The sequence below is a fragment of the Aquila chrysaetos genome, chromosome 2 (assembly GCF_900496995.4).
Source record: "Aquila chrysaetos chrysaetos chromosome 2, bAquChr1.4, whole genome shotgun sequence".
Classification (NCBI taxonomy): Eukaryota; Metazoa; Chordata; class Aves; order Accipitriformes; family Accipitridae; genus Aquila; species Aquila chrysaetos.
In genome coordinates this window covers 50,348,588-50,362,180 of record NC_044005.1, presented here as the reverse complement: position 1 = coordinate 50,362,180, position 13,593 = coordinate 50,348,588, and the positions used below count along the sequence as shown (strand labels likewise).

At 38.4% G+C, this 13,593-nt stretch overlaps 1 protein-coding gene across 10 annotated transcripts in view; it reads left to right on the top strand.

The window, feature by feature from the left end:
• CD44 (CD44 molecule (Indian blood group)) overlaps positions 1-13,593 on the top strand; it is a 62,880-nt gene that overhangs the window by 15,594 nt on the left and 33,693 nt on the right. For all 10 annotated transcript variants that reach the window (XM_029997983.2, XM_029997992.2, XM_029998001.2 and 7 more), the window contains exons 2-5: positions 8,039-8,204; positions 10,620-10,756; positions 12,202-12,273; positions 12,952-13,191. In XM_029997983.2, the coding sequence (XP_029853843.1) occupies positions 8,039-8,204; positions 10,620-10,756; positions 12,202-12,273; positions 12,952-13,191 (615 nt within the window). The remainder of the gene's footprint in view (positions 1-8,038; positions 8,205-10,619; positions 10,757-12,201; positions 12,274-12,951; positions 13,192-13,593) is intronic.

The window sequence follows — 13,593 nt, the reverse complement described above, 5'->3', positions numbered from 1 at the left end:
TAAAGTGTTTTCCTGGACTTTACTGTCTTTAAAAAGCCAGGTGTGCAGATAATTCCCACCCCCCACTCCCCATCCCTGAATATCAGCAATCTGTTAGGGGTATAACTATGTTTTTAGTTCTGTCCCATGAAAATTTTCAAGACTTAGAACATTTTCCTATGCCAAACTGAAATGAAAACATGATATTTTAAAAAATGCTACAGGGAAATTTTGGGCTGGGTTCCTTAAACCATCTACTTGTATTCCAATCATGTAAACATTTAAACTTAACTTTCTTAAATTGTTTTATTTTATTTTGTGCAAACTAACTAATTACATTTCAAAATGAAAGGCAGTTTCAAACTGAAAAACAAAACCCTTGTTTTGCTTTATTTAAGTATCCACAAGGGATACTTCAAAAACTGAAAATATGGTTTATTCCCACTCAGTCTGGAAATGTATTTCCTATAAATCATTTTAGGTTTCACAACTTGGCAATACCCCAAGGAAAGTATTTCATCTGACAACTCCCAAGAATTTGTCTCCCAAGACTTATTTTCACTGTCGCTATTTGGAGAAACCTCGCTTATGGTGTAGATGGCTTATTTCCAGGTTTGTTTCTCTACTTTTTGTAGTGAATGGTGGCTAGCAGAGCAAGAATATCATAACTGGGAGAACAGAAAAACATCACCCAGCCACACTAAATGACTGTACATGTTGCTTGATCCTTGATGTTTTTTTGTTGTGATGGTAAAGGACTGCAGCCTCATAGACACACGCTTGCTTAACTCATGTGGATCCTGCAGATTTTGACTTCTAAATTTTGATCAGTGTGTAGTCATCCCAGTTTAGAGTCCGATTTTCCCAGCACAATTTTCCTTTCCCCATCAAGCCCTGAGGGATTCAGGTATAGGTGTGGTTTAATGATGTCGACACGTGTCTATTAGTGATTGTGGCTGGGATTAATGAATCATTTTACATAACCTAGCAAACAGCTATCCAGCGGTTTTCATCACTACTGACCTGGGCTTTAGTCCTACTGCTGACATAAAGGTGGAAGCCTCTGTATCCTATTACAGTTGTCTGGGCTGCAAATTGCTTTAGTGAATGGTTTTATTAATAGCCTCTAAAGAAATGGTGGAATATTCAGCAAATAATAATGCCATCCAGGCCTGTGTGTATCATAGTGTATCACTGGTAGGTAATCACTGAATGATATTTTTGTACATTCAGGTTCTCCCTGATGTCAAAATGGTGGTAACTGGGCTATCTTAGTATATCTGTTGACAAAACATCTTGGATCCTGAAGTGTTTCATGAATCCATCCCCTATGAAATTTTGTATTCAGAGGGCATTGCCTCTAGTCAGAAGTAAAATATGCATTCTTATTTAGCCATGAAGTAGCTTTCCTGAGAAACATTTAAAAAACCAAACACCAACTGGATACAGGTCTGAACTGAGACCTGAGATCTGAACTGTACAAACCTCGTCAGATCTTAGGACTCATATGGTCCAATTTCTAGATTTGCCTGGAGAGCAACCATAGTTACTAGGAGTCTCTTCTAAAGAGATGTTAACCTGTTTCCAATATGCCACTTTTCTCTACTTCATTACCAGCATGCATTAAAGTAGGTGCTAATATTCAAAATGTAGATATCAGTGCTAAGCTAATGGTTGTTCTTGTTCAGAAGTTCCAGTACAAGATTAAATAATCTGTGATTATAAGGAAATATTTACCCATGTATATCTGCCTAGAGCTTGAAATCTGTTTAATAAATTTAGAACAAAGTTCTTACAATAAATGTAAAAACTGTATTCTATTAAAGCAAACAGAGAATGAAAACAATCTGCACCATCAACCCCTTAGTTCTGTCCCTGTTTTCAGCCCCAGTTTGTCACATCCTGGTGATCTATCAATCATCTTGAACCACAAACCGAAAAGGAAAATCCCCATGAGAATAGCACACTAACATTTCCTGGTTGCCATGCAATGCAGACTGTGGTTTTACCAAGAAGTCTGTTAACAAGCTTGTGTCTAAGTATTCTTCTACAAGCTTTTGTTTAAGGGGGGCAGGGTTTTTGCAAATCTTCCACTTCATTTGCTTTGTTGTATCTCTGCAATTGCTAAAATAACTTTTTTTTTTTTTTTTAAAACAATATCCACCTTGAGGATGAAGCCTCTAGGTATTGTCTTGAAAACAATGAAAAGCAGAGAGCAGTGCGTGAAACATCCATACAGTGGATCAAAAATCTTTATGGAAAATCAACTCCAATGGGAAGAGTGTGCATGAGTCAGTGTTACTCATTATGCATAAGGGTTGCAGAACCAGTGTAGAAATGGAGTTTGCACCTGGCTTCTTACTGTGACAGCTTCTAACAAGCCTCTAGTATTAATAATCAGGGTGTAACTCACACTTTCATGAAAGGACAATGCTCTTCAGTCTGTCTCAGCCAGTTCTATCACACCAGTGGGCTCTAGCTAGCAAATTGTCTGTGGAACTGTAGTTAGTGATTTTGGCTGAAACGAGTTAATTAAGCCTGGTTTAGATATGTGAATGGCAAAAACAGAGAAGGGCTTGCATGCAGCTACTTGAGACAGAGCACCAGAAATCCCAGGGAAGACAGGGAGAAATGGCCTTTGTGAAAGTTAATGTTCTCCAATGCTCATAAAACTCAGCACAGGCTTAGGGGCGTTCCATGGCTTTGGGTTGAGTCACCCAAGTCTCATGGTCTGGATGAGATTAATGATGATGACAATTCAGGCATGTCTAGTACTTTTTGCCTTTTTTAAGAGCTATTACTAAACAATTTTCTTTCAGCTGTAGCAAATCATGTGGATGTGAGGGAAAGATCGTAGCCTGGCAGCCTCCAAAGCCTGCCAGCCTCCAAAGCCTGCCAGCTATAAGAGGGGGTAGAAGAGAAGGTTTGGGTGCTGCTTGTGATTCCACTGTGAGTCCACTCTGAATCAGCTCCTTTGAAACTTCAAAGGGGTTGAAGGGATCGGTAAATAGTTTGGCCCACATTATGAGGTTTGCATTACCTTGTCTCTTGAAACAAAGAAAAAGTCCATCTTTTGCATAACTGTGCTAAAGCCAGCTAAGTAACATCAACATACAATTAATGGATTTGACCTTTCTGCACTATGGGAAAAGTGGAATATGTGTTAAGATTTGGATTTAACAATCATGGTTCTTTCTTAACTCAAAATTAGTCTATAAGCCTCAGCACGGAAGAAAGAATTTAAGGTGTTAATTTAGTTTAGACCCCATCCTTTATTTTTTATAATTTTTGTATTGATGTTACTAGAAATATTTTCATTAATGCAATTAAGGGTTCTCATTGTCTGGACATAAAAATATGAGACCATAAAATAAAAACTCTGGGTTCCCTGACAGCTCTGGGCAGTATGCTTTGCATCTGTATTTTGCTGGTTTTAAAATGTAGTAGTTACTGTCTTCACAGAGGAGATGCTGGGTTTATGCAATTTGCTTAGACTGTGCAATGTCATGTGAGTTTTAGGTACTGCTGTAGTCCTTTTTCCACATTCAGTGCTTCACGAACAGAGTGTCTATACTACAGCAACGTTACAAACATTTTTAATAGTACTTGTAGAAGATATCATCAAAATAAAAACAAAGCATGCTGTCTCAACATTACTTTAGGGCAAAGTGCCAACTAATCCAATGCCCTTGAAACCAGCTTTGAGAATTGGATTGCCACATTTTTGCCTGGGGTTTCCTGGACATGATCTCCCATGCTGCATGAGCGAGGCTTCCTGGGAGCTTTGGCCCTCGGTGCGTGCGTGCGTGCAGTGCAGTTGGTCAGCACATGTGCAATAAGCCTGATGCTTCCCAGAAGTGTCCTGGTGTGCGGTATGTAAACTGTAGAGCCAGGCTCAGCATTTCCATGGAAAATGTACTTGTGTGTAACTGTAGTCCTCAAGTAGTTCCATTAAGCCTATTTGTGTAAATAAGCCTATTTATTTTCAACAGTTCGAGTTTAAGGAATTGGCTGCCTAATAAGTGGGATTCTGACTACAACTGGATCTCTGGGTGGTAATGGAGTATATATTGTAGTGTTTTAAAACCATGAATTGGCTGAGGTTTGATGACAGCTGAATCAAATTCACTCTAAACAAAAGTAAACTTCACTTAATATTTATGTGACTCTGCAACCCAAAGCAAGTCGATGTGGTATCTGCTTTCATAGTGAAAGCTCTTCAGAAATTAGCCTAAAGTTATTGGAAGAGATGTTGATGTTCCAAACAAACAAATCTAGTTCCAATATCACTGAGCTTGTTACTTTTAAGTAATCAAACAGATCTTTGTGATCTGATCCCCAAATTTAATATTAAGTCTTGGGCTTCACACAGTATGTTAATTATTACCAAATTTAGGCCTGTCTTGTTCCACAGGGAAGAGAGAATCAAGAAGGGAAAACTGAAGAGAAGCCTTTTTTCCTGTCTAGGTCATTTATGTTTAATACAGTTACTGACTGGACAACTTCCAAAATCATGTCAGGCTTTGAATATGGAACATTCAGAGCCAAAGTAGAAGTCACTCACATGGCAGCTGTGAGAGCAGCTGCATCCCATAGCAGTAGTCGTGAGCCACATCCTTCTGTGCAGAGTAGCAATTCGTTGTGTTGTAGGAAAACATCTATTGGGATCTGCAACCTGAACATCTGTTGACTACATCTGTGACACTGTGTACATGTGGCGATGGCTTTTGAGCACGCAGTGCTGTTCAGTGAGGGGCTGGCTGCGGAAGGTCTCTAGTCAGTCCATCAGCTATCCCCAGGACCAGTGCTGCGCATGTCTGCATCTGGTACTTGTGGAAGCGCTGCAACTATTTCAGAATCATGTGTGGGAACTTGCCGAGAATATCATTCTATGTTAATCCACTAGCTTCTCCTCAGACTGTAACTCAGCCCTGTTGCAAGACATTAAGTCCTCCAGGAAAGAAAAATGCATTTGCTAGTGTCCTGTTCTACACAAGTTCCTCAATCTTGCCTTCAAAACCTCTCATGACATGGCTGTCATCAGAGATATTTTAATAAAACTATTAGAACTATTTTTCCCTGGAAGAAAACAGCTGTGTCAAAACAAAGGTATTTTGAGAAAACATGTTAGGCTTGCATAAATTTTACAAAACTAAAAATTATGTCCTCTTGGTATTTTTATGACATATGATAATAAAAATATTAAGAACTGTAATCATCAAGATTGATAAACAGCTATATAATATATATCAATTTTGTGTACATTAAATGTTTTTGTCAGCCTAAATAATGGCTGAAGCAGGTGGGAGAAGAGATTATTTTTTTTTTTACGTTCTTTTTGTGGAAAGGCAATCCAAGTAACCATAATGATTAATTCTGTTGCCTATGGTAAAAGTATTTAGGATTGAATGCACGGCTTTTGAGCTCCTTTGGACGGGCAAACATCAATACTATTGGACTCCTACCTATGCTGCAAATAATGCTTGTCTTTTCATACACCATGTAGCCTGGCTGTAATCCGGTGTTTTATCTCCTTGCTTGTTTCCTGTTACCTGTGGAAAGGAACATTCCTTGCAGTTTACACCGAGTAGATACACTGTAGATAGAATAATCTCAGTTTACCAATGAACAAAAGCAATTGAAGGAAGAGTGCACACCTTGATTACTATCATTTGCTTTCACATCTATGCTATTGGTTTAATCCCAGCCAGCAGCTAAGCACCACGCAGCTGCTCACTCACTTCCTCCCCAATACCCAGTGGTGTGGAGGAGAGAATTGGGGGAAAAAAAGTAAAACTCGTGGGTTGAGATAAGAACGGTTTAATAGAACAAAAAAGAAGAAACTAATAATGATAATGACAACACTAATAAAATGACAATAGTAATAATAAAAGGATTGGAATATACAAATGATGCACAATGCAATTGCTCACCACCCGCCGATCGACGCCCAGTTAGTCCCTGAGGGGCAATCCCCCCACCCCCACTCCCCCCAGTCTATATACTGGCCATCACATCACATGGTATGGAATACCCCTTTGGCTGCTTTGTGTCAGCTGCCCTGGCTGTGTCCCCTCCCAACTTCTTGTGCCCCTCCAGCCTTCTTGCTGGCTGGGCATCAGAAGCTGAAAAATCCTTGACTTTAGACTAAACATTACTCAGCAACAACTGAAAACATCAGTGTGTTATCAACATTCTTCTCATACTGAACCCAAAACATAGCACTGTACCAGCTACTAGGAAGACAGTTAACTCTATCCCAGCTGAAACCAGGAAAGCTATAGAAGAAAACAGACCGTCAAGCAAAAACGACATTAGAAAAGTTGCTTGTTATTCACGTAGAATGTGTCAATGCAAATGTGCATGAATTGCATTTCGGGTCTTTGAGCAAAACAGTGATTATATGGCATCGTTTATTTCAAACAGAAGGTACAGACACCCCCTTTTAATATTTGGATAAGACTGGTCTATTTTTCCCTTTCTTGCACGTGTAACTCCCAATAAAATTAAGATAAACATGAGCCATGCTCCTGTCTCCACTGGGAATAATAGGCTACTCCAATTAAGTGTGCTTTGCAATTGTCATTCTAGTCTGGAGTTGCAATCACTTTTTTCTCTTGAGGGAAAGGTGGGGCAGGAGCAAAGTTAATTCACATTGCTTTGAAGCATCCTGATCTTTCCCGTTTTCTCCATGCATATGATTGTTCTTATTTGTATTCTTATTCTTACTCATACTATTATTTTTAACTCTTTCTTAGCTGTTCCTGTTAAAAAAAGACGATAAACAAATGTTCCTTTTTCCTCTCATTTTACTCAGTCACACACTTTCCTTGGATTATACTGTTTTCTCACTGTACCTGTTGCATTGTGTAGGCAGTATCTTTCCAACATAAAGATGAGCGGGGTGTGATCTCCTCAGAGCCCCTAGCCCTTATGCTTTTCGTTCAGTGACCGTAGTGAATTGCATGAGGCACTCCCCTCCCCTAGGCTTTGCATGTACTGCTTGTTCAGGGTTCCCAGGCTGAAGGCCAGAAACCAAATTTCACAACATAACTATGGCACCTAATTTTTTTTTTTCATTATTTTTATCCCCATACTGCTTGCCATTGAAATTTACTTCCATGTGCAAACCTTCACAGTATTATTAAATTTAAATCCAAGACATCCTTTAACATTAAGTAAGCTTACTAAAGTACATATTGAAACTCTGACATGGTTTGGCAGTAAGGTGTTTGTGTGTGAGCATGAACTCAGCAAGAGGAAGCCTTTCAAAATGGAGGGAAATACTGTCAAGATGAATGAACAGGGCGCAAGAAGTTAATTCATGTGAACTCTTACATAATGTGTATTTGATGATTCTCTATCTGCCCCAGCAGGCTGAATAAGAAGAGCTTGAATATTATCTTTCAGGGAGTAATGTTGTTCTAGTTCAGAATATCTGTGCAGCTCACAGTTTTTGTCTCAGGTAGATCATGCCACATCAAACCAATGCAAGCTTTCTGCTTTTGTCTAGCTAATAATAGGAACATGTTTCTTGAACTAGTTCTGAAGCTGGGGATTGACGTATATATTCATTTAAAAGGATTCACTGTGAAGGGATCACAATGAGATAATTAAGGAACCTTATGATTATAAAGGCTCTGATTATACACCATTTCATCTTTAAAAAATTCTGTTATGAATGAAATAATTTGTTTTCAAATACATTTGACTATTCAGTTACTTTTGCAGTACTGTGACTTCCAAGACTTTCACAATTTACATGTTCTTCACGTTATTGTTAATGGTATGTTACAAGTGCTAGATAGCTCACAAAAACATGTTTGTATTGCTATTTTTGGAAAGGCTGAAGATTTGGCTTGTGTCTCAGCCCAAAGAAGGGAAGTATGAAGAAGGTGACTGAAAGTGCTAGCACTCTTTCTGAATGAATCGGTAGCTGCTACTTGTTGCTGATTTGCATTGAAAGCACTAAACTTGAAAATAAATCATTTCCGGGTCTTCAGTGAAGCACTGAGTTCAACAATTTGTAATTCCTTTTTTTCTTTTCTTTTGATAACAGAGTTCAATGTAAGTTGCAGATATGGAGGAGTTTTTCATGTTGAGAAAAACGGTCGCTACAGTCTCACACGATCTGAAGCAGTTGAACTCTGCAGAGCTCTCAATAGTACCTTGTCAACACTAGAGCAGTTGAAGAAAGCTCATGAACTTGGATTTGAAACTTGCAGGTAAAGAAATTCTTGACAAAATAATCTATCATGATAAGTCCAGCCATCCATGCTATAGTATAATAATTACAGTTGACTTCATATAGCTGTTAATTAGATGGACGTATCAGTCCTCAAGTAAGTTATATTCTGTGAAGAACAAAACATCTCTGTGCATGTGTATGTTTGCTCTGGGTCTGGTAATAAGTTCATGACTGCATATACTTTTTACCGATTATCTTTAAAATATCATCACCTCTTACAGATAAAATCTAAATATAACAAAAGATTGACCATATAATAAACTAATTAGGAAGATGTTTAGATCATACTGTATCACTGACTAATTGGTAAGTATGTGAAAAGTATTTATGATTTTTAATGACCTGATGTAAGTCCAAAGACTGAACATGGTATATACAGTATAGGGAACTCTGTCTTGTCAAGAAACAGTAAAAATCTGCAAGCGGTACTTTGAGGGATGAACTCTTGACATTCCAGTGAAAAAATGGCCACAATATTAGTGCATTCTTATAATCTGTGAATGGAGAAGTTTCAGAAGACAGCCATAAAGATTAAAAAACCCCAAACCATGTTGTCAAGTGACTTAATTACCCTCTGTAATTAATGATGCATAGGGCAACAAATGCGGATAATACAGACTCTTCAGTTTAGCAAAAAATAACTAGACCAAGAGACTGGAAATTACTCACAGAAAATTTTGGATTAAAAAATTGGGGTACTAATACAACAAAATATGTAAGGTTAATAAATATTGGCTGAAATAACTTACAAGGGTTGTAGTAGATTCTTTGTCACACCAAAATTTCACCAAGATGAAATATTTTCCCCAAGGATGCCCTCTGTTCAAACAGTAATCAAGTCGGGATAGTCCTATGGTCTGTAAATACGTCACACTAGGTGATCATGTGATCTTGCTTTCCAAAACACATAATACACTTCTTATATAAATCAGCCTAAACATTCATATGCAGAAAAGAGATTGAACTCAGGAGCTGTGAATTTGAAGTTTGGGTTTGGGGTTTTTTTTTTTAAATCAAATAACATAGATTCATGTTGTTAAAACCATTATAGAATTGAACTAAATTCCAGAAGATTTTCAACTTTATTACAATCTAAAATAAGCAGCAGATATGGAGAAATGGCATTTATCTTCTAACTGACTGGAGTAGAAAAGTTCAGTGGGTATTTCTCCAAAATTGTAAGACTTTCGTTCTGGTACCATGAGAAATAGTACTAGCATCAATACTGCTTGCAACTATTTCCTGCAAATTATTTCATTTCAGTTTAGTCAGTGGTGCTTTACTTTTTTAATGCCTAATGCATGAATGTTCTTTCTTACTGGCTTGCAAGCCTATGAGAATTGAATAAAGGTCCTTTCAAATTAATAGCATCCATACAAAATAATTTGTAATCATGGAAAGATACATGCAGTGCCTTGAAAACATTCTTATACATATAAATGTCATGCACTGCCATTGATGACAGCATATGGCACGTTCATTTTCACAATCATTATGCCCTGCACGGTGGTGAAAGAGGTGGACAACAGTGCCGGGGAACAATGGACAGAAAATTCTTAGAAGATTCTTCCGTGAAAAGTGGGAATGTCATTTAAAAATGTCCATGTAAAGACTAGAGACAATTCTTTACTCTCAGGGAAAAGTTCTGCATGACATAGTAGGCATGTTCTTTCTCTAATATTAGTATATGAACATACTTAGCATTCTGAATTGTCCAGCACTACACAATATATAGAGATTAGGGATCAAATATTAACTGAACGCTTAGGGGTAGAGATTTCTAGTGCTAGCAATTATGAGTATTCTGCAGTGTGGAAAGTCTTTTCTGAAGTTAAAACATAAAGATAATTGAAAGAAGGAGTAGAGGGAAATGGTTTTTGCAGTGGGGAGCTGTAGTTTATCATTAGTGTTACAATTCTCCCTAATTCACAGTTTAGCAGAGGACAGATGTAAGTAAGGCATGTAGATACGATGTCGTGGTTTAACCCCAGCCAGCAACTAAGCACCACGCAGCTGCTTACTCATTCCCCCCACCCAGTGGAATGGAGGAGAGAATTGGGAAAAAGAAGTAAAACTCCCAGTCCCTCACTTTCACTGCCTTGCTCCGGAACCCATGGTTGTAAGTAGTAAGATGCTCACTTAATTAAAATCAGTTTAGCTCTAGAAATTACACCGCAACACGGTGTTGAGTGCCTGGAGGCTGATGTAACTACATGTGAGAAAGGAACACCCTTCATATACAAAAAGTATGCATGAATGCATGCACTTTTTAAGAACAATGTAACATGAAAATAATGGCTTCTTCGTGGCTTCTTCATGTTTGAGATATCTAGAACACTTATGTCATCTGCTATAATATGTAATATGGTGTATTTTCCTCTGTTCTTCACAGGTACGGGTTTGTAGTGGGGAATATTGTTATCCCACGAATCAATCCCTATCACCTTTGTGCAGCAAATCATACTGGCGTTTACAAACTTTCAGCAAACACAACTGGTCGGTATGATGCATACTGTTACAATGCCACAGGTATGTATATGCTTTTATGATGTATTTTAGATATAGATTAACTAACAATAACATATGTAATCTCCTATTTAAGGTACAGGAATGAGGGCTTCTATATTCAATATAATCTGTTTTTCAGCTGAGAAGAAACACCTTTTGTCAGCCTCTAGAAGTGTATCTATAATGCCAGCAATGAATTTGTTCCATTTTGTCATTAGTGTGTTTTGAACTAAACAATTTTCTGCCCTTGAGACTAACTTAATAGCCTCAGAACAGTTCATTATAATGGCTTAATACAGTGAACCACTGCAGCAGTGAATCTAAAAGATGTAACTGTTGTAGGCGGTGGCACTCATCTCTTCTGTTCATGCACATGTGAGCTTCTATAGCGAACAATTATTATTTGTGTTAAGGGATGCGAGGAGTGGCTGCCACCTGCAACAGCTCCAACTCCCAGGGTGGCCATCCCAGGCCCATAGACGTGGCTGCTGCTCTCCTGTTTGCAGGTTCATCCAGTATTTTCTCCCAGGCAAATCTCTGTTCAGGCATTAGGCAGTTAGATAGCGATGCGGGTCAGAAGCAGACTGCTTTCTTCTAAGGTTTTGAACTTTTTAATAGTTGCAAATATTTTACTAAATTATTAGGAAAATGTAGATAATCTTGTGACAGATGCTGAACACAGTATTTGAAGATAAAATCTGGACTAATTTCAAGTGTCTTGAATTTCAGTAGATTATTACATTCACAGCGGAACCAGATCTTGCAGAAAGCTGTGGGCAAAATTCATTGATGATTTGAATGGCAGTGACATTTTTTTGATTTTGTTCTTGGTGGTCATATCATTAAAAATCATCTTTGCATTGGCATAGTATCAGTTGAGCTGCCATCCTCTGTCACCCAAGGATGACTCTTCTGCTGCTACAGTGATGTCCATCCCCACCAGAGCTTTCTAACTCCTCCCGAATCTTATTCCCTTCTGGCAGTACGAGCAGGCGGCTCACACACGGGCCCTGAGCGTGGCACTGCAGCCCGCCGGAGCAAGCGGTGCTCACCGGACCTGGGGACCTGGGGACCTGGGCACGCTCTGCTTGTGCAGAGCCCTCCGTGGAGGGGATGGGGTCCCTCTGGCTAAAAAGGATTAAAGCTGCCACTGCCGCCATGACATGCATTGAAAGTGGGTCATAAGGCTATTTTAACTGACGCTGATCGCAACCATTTTCTGGAATGGTTGTGGAAATGGAGAATCTTGTCGTTAGCTGACAGAACAATCTGGAAGTGCCCCACCTGGGAAGGAGCAAAAAGGGAACGTAGGTAGATCAGTGAATAATGTTTGATTTGGAAATTTGTTTTCAATTGGCCACATCTGCAGCTGATGCTTTGTGATTATGTACAATTAATATGGGTATACTTGTGTCTTTTTTCTCAATTTTCTCAAATTAATATTTTCTATTTTCTTTCTTTTACAGAAACAAGAGACAAAGCGTGTGAGCCAATTGAAAGACTAGATACTGCTTTCCTCAACAATCAGGGTGAAATAGGTACTGTATTGATTTGAAAGACCTGCTACTTGTTTCACTTTTAGGATCCGGTTATCTTTTTTTACATAAACAATTGCTAATATTGAAAATCAAGCCAAACATAAGAAAAAGAAGTCAAGAGATGTTCAGCAGCAATTAAAGCAATTAGTCCCTTGTCTTCCCCTAAATCCTACGGAGCTTGGTTTGTCTCAAGGTGCTACCAAACATTTTTTATATAGGCATTTGACATTTTTTAGCGCCTCAGAGCTGCTAACGTTTCTTTGACATATAGGACTTTACTTAAGACAGCAACCTTTCTACATCTCATTTGAGCTGCTGGTTAGAAAAGCAGCTGGAAGTGGAAAAAAACCTCTCATAATAAATTATTTGTCTGAATTCTAAAATTCTGATTGACTTTACAGAGGCCAAGATTTTATATTCAAAATCAAACTGTCTGATCAAAATGCAGAGTAGGCCCTATATGTTTGAGAAATATATACGTTAGCATATATACATTAGACATAGCTTAGTGATGTATGACTTAAACAGATGAGATAGGATGGCAAAAATGGATGAACTGATATTAATCCACAACTGTTTCTATTTTTTTGTTATAGGACTTAAACTGTTTAGCATTACTGAAATATAGCTATGTAGCTTCTTGATATTATCAGCTGCTTAATTTCCTCTTTCGAACAGTCATTGACAATGCAGATGGCTCACGTTATAATGCAGATGGCACACGTCATAGCGGAGAGTCCTCAACCTCAGGTGCGGATGATGAAAATGCAGGTAGTGGATCAACACATGACACAACTCCCATGGATACCTCCATCAGGAGATCCAGCCCCTCATATTATGGAAGTGCCACTCCAGTCTCACAGCTGCCAGATCATTCTTCTGGAGGGGGTGAAAAAGAAATTCCTAGAAAAGATTCTGGTAAGGACAGCAGGTTGCCACTTTAGAATAACTGAGTGAAGGATTACGTTGTTAGTTAAAGGATATCATGAGGGAATGAGAAGCACTGTCTCTAATTTGTATCCTGGAGAAGTAAAAGGAGAATGTGCATCTTTGAAAGAAAACAGAAGCATTCTGAATTTCTAAGGATTTTTTTGATTGCACTGGAGTACAAGGCAGCCACACATCAGCATAGTTTCCCACATAAACCTTCCCAGGATGTTGAGAACAGATGGTTCTAAGAATTTGCTCTTGTTCTTATTAAAATATTTATTTCAGTAAAGGCTCAAAAACATATCCAGCAGAGGTTAGTGAGGCTGAGGGTATGGGTATATAGAGATAAGGATAACATATTCTTATCTGTTCTCTAAAAGGATGAATTGA